The following is a 16,427-nucleotide window of genomic DNA, read 5'->3' as shown; positions in this document are numbered from 1 at the left end:
CACACCTGGCAGCCAAGTCAGCACTCCATTTACAGAAGGGGAAACAGAGGCACCTGCTTGATGAGCTTTTCAAAACAGCCAAAGGGATTTAGACACATCTGTGATACTATGGTGAGGGGGGCTATAAAAATATCTGGGCACCTCACGATCCCGAGGGTATTTATCCTCCCAGCACCTCTGTGAGCAGGGCAAGGCTATTATCCCCATTGTGCAGATGGAAACCGAGGCAGAGACTAAGTGACTGGCCCAAGGCCACGCAGAGTCTGTGGCACAGCAGGGAATTAAGTCCCAGGCGAATGCCCGATCCGCTGGAATTAGTGGCAGAGGGTTTAAATCCTTGGACTGCTCTGGAAATTTCAGCGGACGTGACTCCACTCGAGTTGGTGGTGGGGCTGGGGAAATGAACCTGAAGCTGCTCAGCAGTGTGCTCCAAGGCCAGCCACCCTCCCCTGCGCCCGCGGCAGAGAGCGACGCAAGCCGGCGTCTTGGAAATTAAAACATTTATTACAGGGAAACGAAAGCCCATTTGAGGAGAACCTAAATGATGAACAGTGGGGGTGGGGGACTGTGGAATGATCCACAGAGGGTGCGGGAGGGGAGAGATATGTTATCGGTACTCAAAGAAAAAACCTCCTCCACTGGAAAAAGTGCCTGAAACACCGAACAGAGAATGACACTTAAATACACATCGAACAGAAACGGGAAATGGGGCCGGAGATTTGTTCTGCCACAGGATCACGCCACGCCGGGGAGAAGCTGGAACGCTGCCCTCGAGCCCAGACTCTTGGACAACCAACTGGTGCCGGGCGGGCCGTTCTGCCCAGGGGCCAGGCGTGCTGCTGTCAGCTTTGACAGCACACGGCCGGAGCGGTATAAAACCAGAAGAATTCACCACCTCCAAAAAGCTGGGAGATCTCCAAGTGGTGTCCTGCCCCGTGAGGAAATGCCCCAGACGAGCCCCGTTGCTCAAGCAGAGCGAGGGCACGTTCCTGCTACGTCAGCACAGACCCCAGCATCCCGCCTGCTCTAGACGTGCACCAGACGCCGCCGGCCGTTGGGACTCGAGGTCCAAGCCCAGAGGGTGAGAGGCATTGAGGCATCCCCCTCCCCCTAGGGATACTCCTACTTACATCCACTCTCAGCAAAAGCACAAGTTACTCTAATTAAAAAAAGGATGAAGAGAAATTAAAAATAAAGGAGATGCAGGAGGAGGTAGTTAAACCGACGTACAGTACGGCCGGAGCCGGAGCGTCCCGTTCGCGCCGCGCGTCACAAGACGATCCACGTGTAACGCTCGTTGTCCGCTAGGACCTTCAAGGAGCAGCCTAGGGAGAGATTAAAGAGCGGCCGGGTTTAAGGAGTGGGACGTGGCCAAAGCTCCCTGCTCCTCCGTGGCCGCTGCCCCATTCCCGAGGCCAACCGCAAGGCAGGGCAGGCGAGGGCGTGGGTTCGCCCCTCCAGCACCCCAGGGAGGCGCTGTGCGCTGGGGGGCACAGCCAAGTCTCTCTGCTACAGCGCTGGCAAGGCAGGGCGGCAGGGTCCTCTTAGGAAGGCAGGGCCTTGGCCAGGAGTCAGGGTGAGTACAGACCATTGGAAGCCCAGCGTGGCATGCCTGCCATCCCTGCAGCCCAGCCCCCGGTACTCTGCCCTCCCCCCCGTGACACGGCACAGCTTGGCTGCCAACCCGGACCGGGATCTGTCCGTGGGCCGGCGTTCCTGACGTGCCCGTGGTCCGCTGCGGAGTCAGGAAACACCCGGGCGCAGGGGAGAGCTGGGGACAGAGCCCCGCACTCTGAGCGCACGGACCGACTGCCCACGGAACAGCCCGGGCAGCTGCACCCCACGCCAAGGAGGGAGTGGTCTTCCCCCCGCCTCCTTGGTCTGTGGCCAAGCTACTGCTGCCAGGGCCCCCCAGGCTGGCTCATTAGGCGGGGACCGGAGCAGGGCACTGCACAGCCATGGACCAGGCTGCAGAGGGGACGCTGGGCCTCGGGGGAGGTCCCTGGCCTGCGGCAGGGCCCGGCAGGGGAGAGGCGTTTACCTTTATGAAGTGCCTCATTGGTCATCCTGTTGACGTATCGCCCGCTGCTCTCGGGCACCAGCCACTTCATCACCATGTCCACGCAGCTCTTCCGGTAGGAGCTCCAAACGCTGCCGCTGCGGACAGGGAACAGCTCCGTGAGGTGAGCAGGGCGAGGGCCAGCCCTGGAGCTGCGAGGCCAAGCTCCTCCCTTCCCTGGGGCCAGGCCCCCAACGTCTCATTTCCCAGAGGCAGGGCCCGGAGCGGTTGGCATCCGTGCCGTAAAACCAAGGCCCAGGCAGCTCAGCCCCAGTGCCTGGCTGATCTGATCCCCCAGATGACACCCCCCGGCCCCAGGCTCAGAGGCAAGCAGCTGCAGGCCCCTCCGGACGCAGATGCCCAGCCGCAGCTCGGGTGGGGGGAGGAAGCTGTGTTCCCAGTGGAGGGTGGGAACGCTGGGAGGCCAGGGCATTTTAGGGGCTGAGCGAAGGGCTCTTGACCCTTAACAGCGAAGGTCTGCCACAGCCCGGGTCTGGAATGGGCGTCGGTTCCCAGCTGAGCCAATCCACGGAACCGGCCACGCCACAGCCACGCACCTGGTCTGCCCCTTGACTTCCGTGAGGTCTCCCACGCAGACAGTGATGAAGGTGCCAGTGTTTAGATCCCAGGCCACTTTCAGGCTGGTGTGATAGGTCTTTGGTCTGCAGGGGAGGCACAGGACAGGCGGGGCACAGGGGCCAGGTCAGTTTTGAACGGGGGTGGGGTCGGCTAGCAATTAACCATTTCCTCCCCAAACACGATGGGACACACCCAGGTACAAGCTGGGCAGTTACCAGACGGACCCCTGGAGCCAGCGAGGGACTGAGGGTGGGTGGAGGGGTTTGGTGAGGGGTTTGTCCTGCTGCTACTGGAATTCCTCCCAGATCCCCTAGCGCATCTGCTCCGTTACCTCCCCTCACCCGTTCCTGCCCCAACTGTGGGGTCTGGGAGGGGGGTCCCCTAAAAGCACACGGCCGAGGGGATGGGGAGAAGGCGCCCAGGGAGCTCGGAAGCAGCTGTACTCACCTAAGCTGGCCCTCTTCATCAGGAGACGGGAAGGCCAAGAGCAATAGCCCTATATTGATTATGACTTGGTTGGTTTCTGGACACACCTAGAGAGGAATTGAACAGCTGACTCAGGGAGGTTCCTGCTCCCTGCCAGGGTAAACGCAGCCTGGCAGAGCATTGCCGAGCACCGATCACGCTGGGCAGAGCCGCGCCAGGGCCGCTCAGTCTATCAGATAGCAGGAAGGGTGGCCTGATTCATTTAGCTGATCAGTACCAGGCTGGGGCATGCACAGCAGACACCTGTCCACTGGGATTCCCCTCCACACCCCAGTGCTGACCCAAGCGAGATCTGAGGCAGCGACACCAAAGGGAGGGGCCTGACCCCCCCTCCACACCGGATCACAGTGAGTCAGGAGCTCCGGCAGCCGCCCTCCAGGGGCAGGCAGCAATCACGTGCTGCCGCAGGCAGCGAGATCCCCACCTCCAAAGAGGCAGCAGGTGCCCATCCACTCCCCTCGGACTCCCAGCACGGCAGCCCAGGGGAAATGCAGCTGCTGACGCCTGCCCCCCTCCAGGTTCCTGGCCAGACCGTCCCTCCCCCCCCAACCACGCCACAGGGACGAGATGCTCCCGCACGCTCACCTCTAGGATGACGATGTCGTAGTCGCTGAAGGAGCAGAACTGCCTGGACCAGGAGGCGTCGTTCCGGATCACCTCGTTAATCACGTACTCAAAATCCAGCGTCAGCTGCTCCACGGTCAGGTACTGGCCCTGCAATGGGGGCAGGGATCCCGGACGCCTCAGAGCGAGACATGGAGGCTGCTCCAAGCTCCTAGCTACGCAAGTCAGCCCCCCCCCCGAGGGCACAAGCTAGATTCGACCCCAGCCCACCCATTGCCAGAACTCTGCCTTCAGGTTCTAGGGAGCCAGGTCTGATCCCCAGCCCTGCCTCGGATGCCCTGTGTGACGGGGCACTGAGCCGCTCCGACCTGTCTGTCTGTAAGAGGCTTTACCTCTTTTGCCCTTTAGCTAGTCTGCAAGCTCCTCCAGGAGGAACCCTCCCCGGGTGTTTGTACAGTGCGTGGCCCGCATCTGAGCTGGAGCGCTGCTCCAATACCAGTTCTGTCAGCGCCAAGACAGAGGACAGGGCGCCAATTTGGCTGGCAGAATCTGTGAGCGAACGTGGACAAAACCGCAGCTCGACTCAGACGTGAAGCCGTGTGATGCTGAATTCAGCGGCCCTCTTTAGAACAGGACTACTCAGTAATACCACCACCTAGCACGTTTCATCTCAGAGCACTTCAGAGGTGATCGGTATCATTACCCCTACGGTACGGGTGGGGAAACAGGCACGGAGGGGGGACATGACTTGCCCAAGGTCACCCGGCAAACCAGTGGCAGAGCCAAGAACAGAAGCCAGGTCTCCCGAGTTGCCATCCAGTGCCCTGCCCACTAGACCACACTGCCTGTCATACACACTTCCCTCCCCCAGCCCTCATGCTTCTTGCTGACCATGGGTTACTCCCCCCCCCCATTCAGGAGGGATCTGCCTCCAACCCGTCGCATTTATAAGGTGAAAAATCAGAATGTGTGAATTTAGAAAGTTAGCGAAATCAGCTTCAGCTGAATCTCTGGGGAGACGGGCCAGCACAGCCAGGGTTTGCGACCCAGGGTGTTCACAGCTGCCAGGCTGGGAGCTAACTGACCCCTGAAAACACAGCCCTCGGCTCTGGACAAAGCGCTGCACGTTGAGACTTGTAGTCTCCACGGGCCACATCTCTATGGAAGTCTCCTGCACGCCAGTGTCACGCCCGACGCCGAAGCGGACAGCGCGGGGTCACAGACATTTCTCTGTTTGCCTCGTGCGTCAGATGGGCCTTTGCGTCTTGTCAAATCCTCCACTTCCGGCAGCGTGGAGGGATCAAACTCTTTAAGCGGCAAGAAAGCAGCGCTGTCAAAGCCCAGACACGGGCAGGGCCACTCGGGGGAGTTTTAGCTCCTTATTTGAAACGGACTAGATTTCAAGCAGGCAGCGTCCCTTTAAGTCCACCCCTCCCCCCGTGCCAAGATGAGAACAGGTTCTCCCGGGCCTGACCTGGAACATGGCCCTCTCCTTCAGCGGCTTCAGGTTTCGCCCTCTCAGGTCGGTTACAACGAAGGGCAGCGAGATCTTGTCATCCTCGTACTCTGAAAGGGAGGCAGCATGATTGCGGCAGAGGCCCCGTGACTGGTGCCCCCTTGGAAAAGGCTTGGGGAGCGAGGCCTCCACTCAGGGAGCAGGAATCTCACCCTGGTCTCAGCCCCCCACTCCCCCACCCCAGTGCAACCGGTTCCAAAGAGTGACCGGGCCGCCTGGGTGCTATCAGAGTACAACTAAAAACGTGACTGGTTACACCAGGCCAATGCCACCAACAGCACCAGGCGGGTCCTGGGCGTGGAGGGGGGGGTCAGAGACGGGGCAGTGGAAGAGCTAATTACAAAAAACCGGACCTGCTGAAGGTAACTGGCATCGAGCTAAACCTTCACGAGAGGGATAAGGACAGCTAACGAGGGCGCCAGCCTGCAGCCAGGATTAGTTGGGACAGGAACACTGAGGCAATCAGAGAAGATTCAGGACCGTGGTGGGACCCTGGAGCAGGCGAGCGCTCGGATGTCTCAGTCTCCTGCTCATCACAGCAGAGAAGACACATGTCCATGCCGTCTGCTGAGGGCGGGACTGCAGCCACAGACAGGACAGGCCCAGAACTGCTCCGGCAGCCTGGGGCATCTTTCAGCCCCTGTTCAGAGACCAGCCGTGCCCTGCAGCTGGCAATGAGCCTCCCAGCCCACATCCCCAGAGCTGGGCGAAAACAGCCGTGTAGACGTCGCGGCTCCCACCCCGGCGCAGGCTTCAGAGCCTGAGCCGCAACGTCTACGCAGCAGGGTCTGGCGTGCCGGCGCAAGCCCCGCTAGCCCAAGTCTGGGGACCTGGCTGCCAGCTGCCGCATAGGCATGCCCTGAGGGCTAGGGGAGCAGGACTGCTACGGAGAGATCTCTCCAGGGGAGGGGACAGGGCCCCACTGTTCAAAGGCTGCTTCTGAGCACTGCAGAGCCTAGAACTAGGGTCAGACGGGGGAGACGGGAAGCGTCTCAAACCCACAGCACGGGGGAGATGGTGGGGCGCAGAGAAACATCAGCATTTGCCATCCCGCCCTGCACGGTGAATGCCCTTGCTCAGTGCCTTGCAGACAGACGCACTCCATTACCACAGAGCAGGTCCAGCAGGAGGGTGAGCTTCCCACAGGCCAGCTGCGCCCTGGAGGGACACCATGCGGGGCAAGGGGCAAGTCAGTCTCCACGGTCCATTCGGTGCTTCTCAGCACCCGTCTGAGTGGCATGGACACCTGACTCCTGGGAACCAGAGGGAGACCCCACCTCACTGCACAGGCCGGACCCTGGCCCGTGAGCAGCTCTCGGTTCCAACGCTCATAACCCAGCTGAGAGCAGACTGAGCAATGAAGGGACCCGGGCTCCAATCAGATCAGTCCCAAACACAATCCCAGCCCCCGTGTGCTCCTGGCGGGTCAGTCTCTCCACTGAGAAGTGGATTGGCCAGGGTCCCGCCCCCCTCCGAGCTTTGCTTACCATCCTCCGGCTCCGACAGGTCGCTGGGCTCCAGGACATAGCGTAGCTTGGTGTAGTTCACATAGCCAGGCTCAGCCGGCTGGCTTTCCATCTCGGGTCCAGCAAAGGGAGAATCTTTCGGGGGCTGATCCCCTTCTGGAGTTCGGTCTCCCTGGGGAGACGCGAGTCCGTGATGCAGGCAGCAGTAACTCCCAGAGGGCCCCGAGCATGGCTTTGACCCCCAGGGTGCATCAGCAGGGGCACCCTGGGACAGGGATCCATGTGGACCGGTTTCCGGGGTGGGACGGCACTCAAACCGGCCGCCTCCCGCCTCCTCTTCTTCCACTGGGGCCGGGCCTTTTGCCTCTTTGGCCCTTCGGAAGATATCGGCCACAAACTCTTTCGCCTTGGCCACGGCTGGTGACAGCTCCATAGGTTTGATGTGGCTTTCCACGCCCTGAGAAGCTCTGCCGGCGGGCGATGGTGTGGCAGCAATTCGGCAGGGGCAGCCATCTCTTTCCATCTGTTCCTCCATGTCCGCTGGGCACGGCATGGCACCTGCAGCGTCGCAAACCCCTCCGTGGGGCGACTGGGGCTGGTTCCTTCTGTCGTAGAGAATTTGGCAGAAGTTGCTGTCCTCTAAACCAGAGAGAGGTGAGGAAGGAGTTAAAGAGGCCTGGCTACACAGAGACATTTCCATGCAGACATCCCTCAGCATTTTCCACGGAACAGGTGGAAGCAACAAGGTCTAGCGGATCGAGCAGAGAGTGCCCAGATACCAGAGTGATGGGCACAGCATGCAAACCTTTCCCGGGCTCTGCCACTGCCTTGCTCTGTGACTCAGCCTCTCTGCACCTCAGGCCCCGGATCCTCACCTGTAAAATGGGGGCAAACGAGACATGCCCCTTTCTGTCCGATGCTGGGAGATAAGTGGGGGAAGAGTGGGCTGGAGAGGAAGAGTATTAGAACGCTGCCTTCGCTAAGCTGGATCAGCAGCACCACCTGGCTCTGATACAATGCTGTGCTTCCTGTGGATCCCAAAGCGCTTCACAATCTTTAATAACCCCCCTGGGAGGTAGGGCAGAGCTACTACCCCCATTACAGAGGGGGAACCGAGGCAGAGAGGTCACACGGAGCCGAGCCCAAGGCTACTGCACTAACCACTGGACCATCCTTCCTCTCGTCAGGGCTCCATCACTGAATGCAGTTGGCAGGCATGTCATTTCACAAGTTAGGCTGAGATTCTGAGAGCCACTGAATGAAATGGGGTGCCCGGTTCCCATTGGCGTTAAGGAGAAATGGGTATCCAAAGCCTGAACTTGCAGAGCAACTGCCCCCACCCTGAGGCCGGCTGCCTGGCATCTGAAGATGCTTCAGAGACATTAAAGAATGGAGTCTCGCAAGCACGTCGGCAAAGGACGCAGGTCACGGCCGAGGAAACATGCGCACCACGGCGGGGTGACTCGCCCCAGGTCAGGTGGTGAACCAGCGGCAGAGCCAGGCGCACAGCTGAGAACAAAGCCCAGGAGTTCGGAACCACACTCGGGAGTATCTGCTAGCAGATACACCAGCATTTCCCCTGAATAAAAGAACTGAATCTGAAACACACCCCACACACAACTCCCCGTGGTGCCAGCGGGGCCCGATTTCACCTGTCGTTATGTTAGGAGCAGCTTTCTCTGTACAATGAGAGATGATGCAGACTGGGCTGCTCTCCTGGAGGAAGCCAGCGGTAGTGAAATTCTCTGGCCCGTGTTATACAGGAGGTCAGACTAGATGAGCTAATGGTCCTTTAAAATCTATGACAAGGGAGAGCGGGTACCCTGGCTAGGACGGACTAAACTAAGCAGACATCCCAACGGATCCATAGCAACACAGCTGACCCTGCAAAAACAGTCAATAAAGCCTGGAATTGCAAACAGCATCTTCCCAGGAAGAAATCCACACGTTAACACTCTCACACCCCGCCTGCACCCAGAGAGGCTAGGCTCTTACCTGCAGTGTGCACAGAGACAGCACACGCTACTAGTGAGTAGCTGGTGTTGAGCAGCACCACCTGGTCCTTCTTGAGCTGGAAGGCTGGCTGGAATGTGGGGAAAGGATAGACCACCTGGTACTTGGTGTGCAGCATGAAGCCGTGCTGCAGACAGTGGGCATTTGGGTCCCCTGGGAACACACAAGGAGAGGGACAAGTGAGACCATCACAGCCCATAAAATGAGAACAGTGGGGGGTCAGATAGCACCCAGCAGGGTGAGAACATTTCCTTTACCAACACTAAACAAACCCCACTGGGAGGCAGATTACGTTATCCTCAACGTGGGTGTGTATACAGGGAAACTGAGGCACGGAGGCTGAAAGCTTGCCCAAAGGTCATGTAACCAGTCTGCGGAAGAGCTGGCAAGAGGACTCGGGAGTCCCAACTGTCCCCTAAACCACTCATGAGATCTCACTCTTTCCTATCACCCCACATTCACCAAACCGCCAAGAATCACAGCCTGCCTCATCTGACCCCAGGCAGGAAGATGCACATCAGCTTTCCCCATGAGCATATTCTCTGCAGCTAGGGAGCCCTCCTCCTGGCTACGAAGATCGCTCGCTCGCTCACCTGGATGTGCTAGGGCCATATCCCTGCAGCCGGGACAGTACATGAGTGGGGGCATGGCCACCGTGCTGATGTAAATATCCCGATGGTTTTCATCACTCATCATCATCATGTTCATCAGCAGGCCGTTGGCGGAGCGGGTGCTGCCAGGGAGACAGGAGACACCTGTGGTCACTTTCAGGGAAATTCAGAATTCACACTCTCATCTCCCTCTTTTAAACCCACATCTTCCATCCCTGATCTCTCAGAGCTTCCAAATCAGGCCCACTGGCTGTCATTACATGGGAGTGGGGGGATGGAACTCTCTCTTTAAAGGGTTTAAATGGGGTCACCACTAAATTAAACTTATTTTTCCTGTACTCCTGCCTCGGGGCTAAGAGGCAGCACTGAACTGCCCCTCAGATCTTTAAGTGCGTGTTTCACATGCAGTGAAGTTGCACTTTGAGCTCTCCCACCCACTCTCAGTTCCTGCTTGGGGGATTAAAACGTCAACATTTACTTCGACTGAAAACTCTCTGGGGCAGGGACAGTCCTTTGCTTCTGTTTGGTGGAGGGCTTTCAAAAAGGAAACAAGGGAAGTCAAACCGTTTCAATGGATAAGGAGCCTTTCCCTGAACTGCAGTCCTCCTGCAGCGTCTTTCGACAGGAGTTTATGTTCTGCTAACCACGCACAGCAGATGCGCCCCCCCCCCCCCCCCCCAGCTCATCCAACCTGAGATTCGTCTCAGGAGGACGTGGGTGAGTAACCAAGCCATGGTTCTTCCCTTAATGATATTCCAAAGCATCACTTCCCCCCACTGACAGTCCGTCTTCTAGGGCTGTGGTGAGGTGACAGTATGTGCATGCGCACGGGGACAGGCTGAAGGGAAGGGTTGGCCTGTGCTGACCTGGTCTGTGGGTAGGACAAGTACATCAGTTTCCAAGGCTGTCTGTCCTAAACTTGTGTGTTAAGTGAAGTATGTGTAACTATTTTAAAAAGGCAGGACTGAGTTACCAGAAACCCTCAGGGGGGAGGCTGATGGCTGCAATGAAGAATTTGCTGTGGGTCTCAGCCTCCTTTAACCTGTTCCAGGGGGATGTGAAGCTGGGAACATGGGAAGGAAATGAAATTCTGTCCAAATCACTTCCTCACCCCCAAGACAAGACTCGTTCAATGGAACTCACTTGAAGCCAAAGACGATAACCTTAGAGGAGTCACTGGGCCATTCACACACAGTCAGGTAAAGGTCACTGTATATTTCTTCATCTTGAAACAAGCGAACCTGTCGTACCTAAAAACAGAGCAAATTGGATTGAGACCAGATGTGAGAAAATAGATGAACAAGGTAGTGGAATCTGGAATTACCACCCCCACTAGACAAAACTGTAGGGCCTAAATTACTTGGAAAGGTCTTTTAAGAGGCTTATCTTTCGGTGAATGCCTGATCTTGGCTGTTTAGTTTGGCTCAGAGAAGATAAATGATTTCACATTTCAGATGCCCCTTCCACCCAGGAGGTTCACAAATACTTTATAGTTACAAACTGATTACATACAAGAATCACTGCACACAGCTACTTCTGGGGTGGAGCATGACAGCACTTTGACAGAGCACAGCAACACTGCACTAGCAGTTAGCACAGGAAGAACTGAAACCACAGGGGAAATTTAGGGAGGCAACATGTGACAACCTGATTAGAGATCTGAGCAGGACAGCTCCTCAACTCTAGCAAAATGAACCCAATCAAGGCTTCAGTTTTATACCCCGTTTCATAGGTGATGCCTCTTGCAACACAGCACCAAAGGAAAGAGTGTCGCCTACTGAATCCCCAGTGCCCCTTCTGGGTTTCCTTGGAAGTCTTCCTCCCATGCCTAACCCTGCCTGGTATTAGCTCCCCTGGATCACAGCCCAAAGTGGGAACATCTGCAGAACGCGGACCTTCATTTCCTGTGAACTCACTCATCACCCTCAGTTCCTTCAGCAACCCCAGATTGGGGGGGTGGGGACATCATACGTACCAGCTTCAGCTTGCTGTGAACGTTGAATTCCCACCAGTAGAGGTGGTAGATGTAGAAGGAGAAGTCGTCATCACCGCTGTTGCTGGTATATGACAAGACGTACCTCCCACACTTGGAGAAGCCGAGGAAGATGTGTCTGGAAGATGAGCACAGGGCTCTAGCTCCGTCCAGAGCACTCACAGTCACATTCCCACCTCCCCTAGCTGGCTGGGCATGGAAGCTCCCCATGAGTGTGTTTCACACACCCCGCCTCCTCCCCCAAATGGAGAACGATGGATGGCCGTGCCAACCTGTTGGAGGAGGAAATGCACTAACAGACCGTGCCACATCTTACCCTGCACACAAGAAATCTTCGTCAACGATATTCTTCAGGGAGACGCATACTCTTGGGGGCAGCTTGCGGAAGAGGCGTGGAGAAAGCTGCCCGGTGATCTGGAAAGAGGGGAAGTGTCAGAGGCTCGGCGGGTACGTCCAACAGGAGGCAGGCTCAAGACATCCACTAACATGGGGGTACCCAAAATGTGTCCTGAATCGCTGCCTGGGGATGCCTTCTGCTTATAACCCCAGTGTGAGGAAGGAGCTGAGCTAGACCAGGGCAATAGGAGCAGATATTGGGGTCGGGGGTGTTTATTTTTGAGGATCATGGTGACCACATTGGTTGCTGCCCTGGGGCTCTTGTGACAAGTCATCATCACAGCCCCCTGGGCTGTGGCTGCAGGTAGCAATTTATAAATATGCTGCCGCTGCAGGGTCACGGCAGCACAACGGACACAGAAAACTAGGTGCCGAGACGTCTGGATCCTGTTCCCAATTCCGGGCGGGCGGTGGGGGGGATGTTGGGAGTCAGGACCCCAGGGTCTATCCCCAGCTCTCTGCTCAAGTCATTTCACCCACTTCCGTAGTAACTGCCCCCCTCTTCCTTCACAGAGTGCCCCACGCGGCTGAACTCTGAGACCCCTGCCTCTTACTGCCCCCAACGCCTCCCCCAGAGACCCTCCCCCCCACAACCACACCCCAGCAACTGCTCCTCACAGAGCCCCCCGCAGGGCCCCTGCCCTCCTCCCCTCAATGAGACCCCCGTGAGAAGCAACCCTTCCCCCCAAAGCAGCCCCTCTCAGGGAGTCCCCCCAAACTCCCGCACAGGGGCCTCCCACCTTTCCCCCCGCCTCCCCCTGGGCTCCCCCGTCAATGAGCCCCCTCCCCTTGCAGGGCCGCCCCCCCACTCTGAACCCCTCCACAGGAGCCCCCCCACCCATCACCTCCCGCCCCAACGTCCCCCCCCCAGTGCCCCACCTGCCCCCAACCTCCTTCCCCCAGAGACCTGCCCTGCCCTGCCCCAACCTCTCCACACAGGAGCCCCCCGCCCATCACCCGCCTGCCCTGCCCTGCCCCCAACCTCTCCTCACAGGACCGCCCCGCCCCCCACCTACCCTCCCCCCTCACCTTGACCCGCTCGAGCTGCCGCACCACGTGCTCCCGGCGGCCCCGGCCCCCCCCGGAGGAGGATCCGCCCCCCGCCCCAGCCGGGCCCCGCTTCCCTCCCGGGCCGCCCCGCTCCGATTTCGAGCTGGGCGCCATTTTCCCCCCCGGCCCCCTGCGCTTCCGGAGCGGCCCGAGCCCGCCACCGCCTCCCGCGCCCGGTCCCGCCCACGTTGCTTTTCCATTGGCCAGGCCCGGCGCCCGCGGGATTTAAGGTCTCTCCGCGATTTCCATTGGTCCTCTGAGCTGTCAATCCCAGGCGTCCCGCCCCTGGAGGGCGCGCTCCCCCATCGGAATGCGCCTCCTCTCGCCCCGCCCCGTCGGTCCGCGGTGTCCGATTGGTGGCAACCTCCTGTCAGTCTCTCTCCCGTGTGGTTGCTATGGAGAAGAGATACCCGCGAGGCCCCGCCTCCCGGGGCGGGAGGCAGCGGGGCTAAGGCCCTTTGGGCGCCGCGGAGGGCGACTAAGTGGTGCCTGAGAAATCCAGGGGCTGGGCCGTCGTCATGGCGACAGGGCCCAAGTGGCTTCAGGGCGCATGAGGACTAGGCATCCCACCGCCATGACAGCGCAGCCCTGGCCCGAAAGCACCGTGCCCCATGGTGGGGACAGCCCAAGCATGGCGACAGCCCCGGCATGGCACCAGACGTGGTATGGCGACAGCCCTGGCGTGGCACCAGATGGTGACGGCCCCGGCATGGCACCAGACGTGGCATGGCGAAGGCCCCGTCATGGCACCAGATGGTGACGGCCCTGGCGTGGCACCAGATGTGGCACGGTAACAGCCCTGGGGTGGCACCAGATGGTGACGGCCCAAGCGTGGCACCAGACGTGGCATGGCATTTCGTGGCGGCTGGGCCCAACAACAGCCAATGGGTGTCTGACGGCGTCCAAACAGCGCGGTGCCCGGGGGCAATGAGACTGACAGCCCAGACCCAGCGCAAGGAACGGCGGGGCCGGCAACAAACCATGGGGCGTCGCCAATGGCCAAAGCCCCGACGTGGCCTGGGGGAAAAGGCGTGGCGCCAACGGGGTGGCGACTAAAAGACACCCCGTCCAATGATGGCGCAGCTTGGTGCCTGGCCACACCACGTTGGGCCCCGTGGGGTGATGCTTTAAACCGTCGCTCTGTCCCAGTGACAGTGTCATCACACTGCACTGAAACGTCGTCCGGCTGCGCTCAAACATTCCCCGTCTGTAAGGAGGGAGAGTCATGGATGTTGAGGCCAAAAGGGTCAGGGTTAGGATCGTTTTCACCAAAACGATCACGAGGAAACATCATCTCGCTGCCTAAAAATGGCATTGCATCAGCCGGGTGTTGTCCTGTCACAACTGGACATCATGTCAAGTCATCGGCAGGTGGCATGAAAACGAGCTCTGACGCCATGGACGTAAACGAATGGTGGCCCCTAAGGTGAAGTGTCTCCCAGCATCATTCAGGCATGACTTAAGTCAATGATCAGTGACTTATTTATGAAGCACACCGAAGGAATCAGTCAGAAAATCAGCTGGAAGCATTCCTCTCCTAATCCATGTTGAGGTTTTAATAATGCTTTGACTGACTCCTGCATCTTCCATTCAATGGCTTCAAGCACTTTACCAACATTAGTGGATTGATAACAACACTCCTGGGAGGTAGGTCAGTATTATTATCCCCTTTTATCTTATGGAGGGGAAACTGAGATACCGAGAAGGAAAGCAAATTGTCTAAGGTCACAGAACCAGGGATGTAGCCCACATATTCGGACTAATCGCTAGGCCACGCTGCCTTCCAGAGCCTGAGATAGAGACAAAATCTCTGTGCTCTCACCTTTGGCTTTCCCCGTAACCAGATATAGAACCCGGGAGTCGACTCACAATCTTGCCTTCTACCCAGATGTCTTGGCTCTCACACCCCGGATCTAACCACTGCAGCACACTCTTCTCCCAGAGCCAGGAATAGAACCCAGGAGTCCGGACTCCAAGTTCTGTCTTTTTACTGTGAGACATCTTTAGTGCTATAACTCCTTAGGACCAAATTCCTCCCACTCGGTAAGAAGGCATTTCACTTGCCTGTGCCAGATTTCAGTTCAACCTTGGTGTTGAAATTCACATGCCAGGACAGAGAGGATCAGTGAGTGGGGGGAAATACCCCCTTTCCTGGGCTAGCTCAGAAGCCTTTCATGTTGAAACAGCTGGGGCCTGATCACAGGCTGTCTGCAGGACAGAGGCAGTCATGGCTCCATTCCCTGTGTGTCTCAGAAGCTGGCAGGACTCTTAATACACTGGCAAATGGTCAGAATGTGGGGATTGGAAAAGAAAAGCCAGAGAAATATGTTTACAGTTCCAGCCCGGCATTAAGCCAGGCTAAAGCCTGGGCCTATAAATAGGCCTTTAAAACTAGCTTCCAGAGGTCAGCCAGTCAAATACCAGGAATTATTTTAAAACAGGGGCTTGGGAATCAAGCTACCATTATAACATGGCTAGTGATGTAAGGCAAGATGTGTTAATCCACTGTCATCCTACAAAAGACATCATCTGATTTGCTGCAGGGCTCAGGAAGGGTTTTTTCAAAAAACAAACCCATATTCCTACAAAGAAGCAGGAATCTGAGGTCTCTCCTTTCATTGTATGCAACAGAGTGACTTCTGTAAGGTTCCACTGGTGAAAGGAGGCTAATGGGCCAGCAATATTGGTCTGGTCCAGAGCGGCAGGTGTCAGGGATATGGGACTAAATGGCCCTTAGGTTTAGGGGTAACATTTTATAGTGCCTAAGTCCCATTTTCAAAAGTCCATCTGGGTTAGCAACAGCATGTTCAAAAATGACGTGCAAGAGCGTTAGATTATGGGATGGAACAGAGAGCATTGTGGGCCTTTGATCCCAAATTCCCACAATTCCCTAAGAGGAGGACAGGCACCCTACCGTACATCCTAAAAATGTCCCACAAGGCAGCATGCTTGCAAATGGCAGGCAAAGGATGCTGGGATGCCTACCCACAATGCAACACTTTTTTGCCTCTACACCCGGATGCTGTGTGTCTTCGAGGTGCCAGCAGAAGCAGCCCCGCGGGAGTGTGCTCTGCCAAAACACAGTTATGTCAGTGGCAGAACTTTTGCCAGTAAAGTCACTGAGCCTCGTAACAAAACCTTGCAGCAGGAGCTGAGATATTAGACTGGGTGGGTCTGGTCCAATGCCGTAGGGAAGCAGGTGCACTAAATGACATGGGGCAGGGCTCTGAAGTTGGATAGATGCCTCGCTGGATGGTCAGACTGGATAGAGCACATCCAGTGTTCCTGTCCTCTGCAGAAAATCAACCTGCACATGAGTTTCACTGATCAGCTTCTTGAGGAGCAAATTGCAAAGCATGCAAATGGCATGAAAGTAAATTAGATTTCAAGAAATGGGGTGTTGCCAGTTAGGAGCCAAAGATGGCTCTGGCCTTGCCAGGAGTTTGTGTGCGCCTCAGTTTTGCTTTAAGGGCAGATTTTGAAAAGGGCTCAGTTGCCAGCAACCCCCATTGTTCTCACAGGGGTGGGGACTTTTGCAGCCTCTGTGCTTTCAAGCGACCTAGCTTAGTCTGGAGTGTCTGTAATTATAGGAAGTGTGTGGCATAGAAAGGAGAGCTTGGGGTTTCTTAAAACACTCCTCCTTTGGTTTTGGAAGTGGCTGGAGCATGTTCATGCAGCCTCCCTGGATTTCAGT

The 16,427-nt window shown here is 57.3% G+C and overlaps 1 protein-coding gene across 1 annotated transcript; it reads right to left on the bottom strand.

The window, feature by feature from the left end:
- Nucleotides 1-485: 485 nt before the first annotated feature.
- On the bottom strand, nucleotides 486-12,862 carry DCAF15 (DDB1 and CUL4 associated factor 15). Its single transcript, XM_067560603.1, has 13 exons — nucleotides 12,713-12,862; nucleotides 11,604-11,701; nucleotides 11,270-11,405; nucleotides 10,438-10,544; nucleotides 9,277-9,416; nucleotides 8,666-8,836; nucleotides 6,692-7,309; nucleotides 5,163-5,254; nucleotides 3,710-3,838; nucleotides 3,086-3,171; nucleotides 2,617-2,721; nucleotides 2,042-2,157; nucleotides 486-1,325 (listed from the first exon to the last, which is right to left on the bottom strand). The coding sequence occupies exons 1-13, from the start codon at nucleotides 12,845-12,847 to the stop codon at nucleotides 1,270-1,272; spliced, it is 1,989 nt and encodes a 662-aa protein (XP_067416704.1). The 5' UTR covers nucleotides 12,848-12,862; the 3' UTR covers nucleotides 486-1,269.
- Between the last annotated feature and the right edge of the window lie 3,565 nt (nucleotides 12,863-16,427).

The sequence above is a fragment of the Emydura macquarii genome, unplaced genomic scaffold (assembly GCF_026122565.2).
Source record: "Emydura macquarii macquarii isolate MOO-44397 ecotype Brisbane River unplaced genomic scaffold, CSIRO-AGI_Emac_v2 contig_2292, whole genome shotgun sequence".
NCBI lineage: Eukaryota > Metazoa > Chordata > Testudines > Chelidae > Emydura > Emydura macquarii.
The sequence above is the reverse complement of the archived record's forward strand: the minus strand, read 5'-3'. Positions and strand labels throughout refer to the sequence as shown.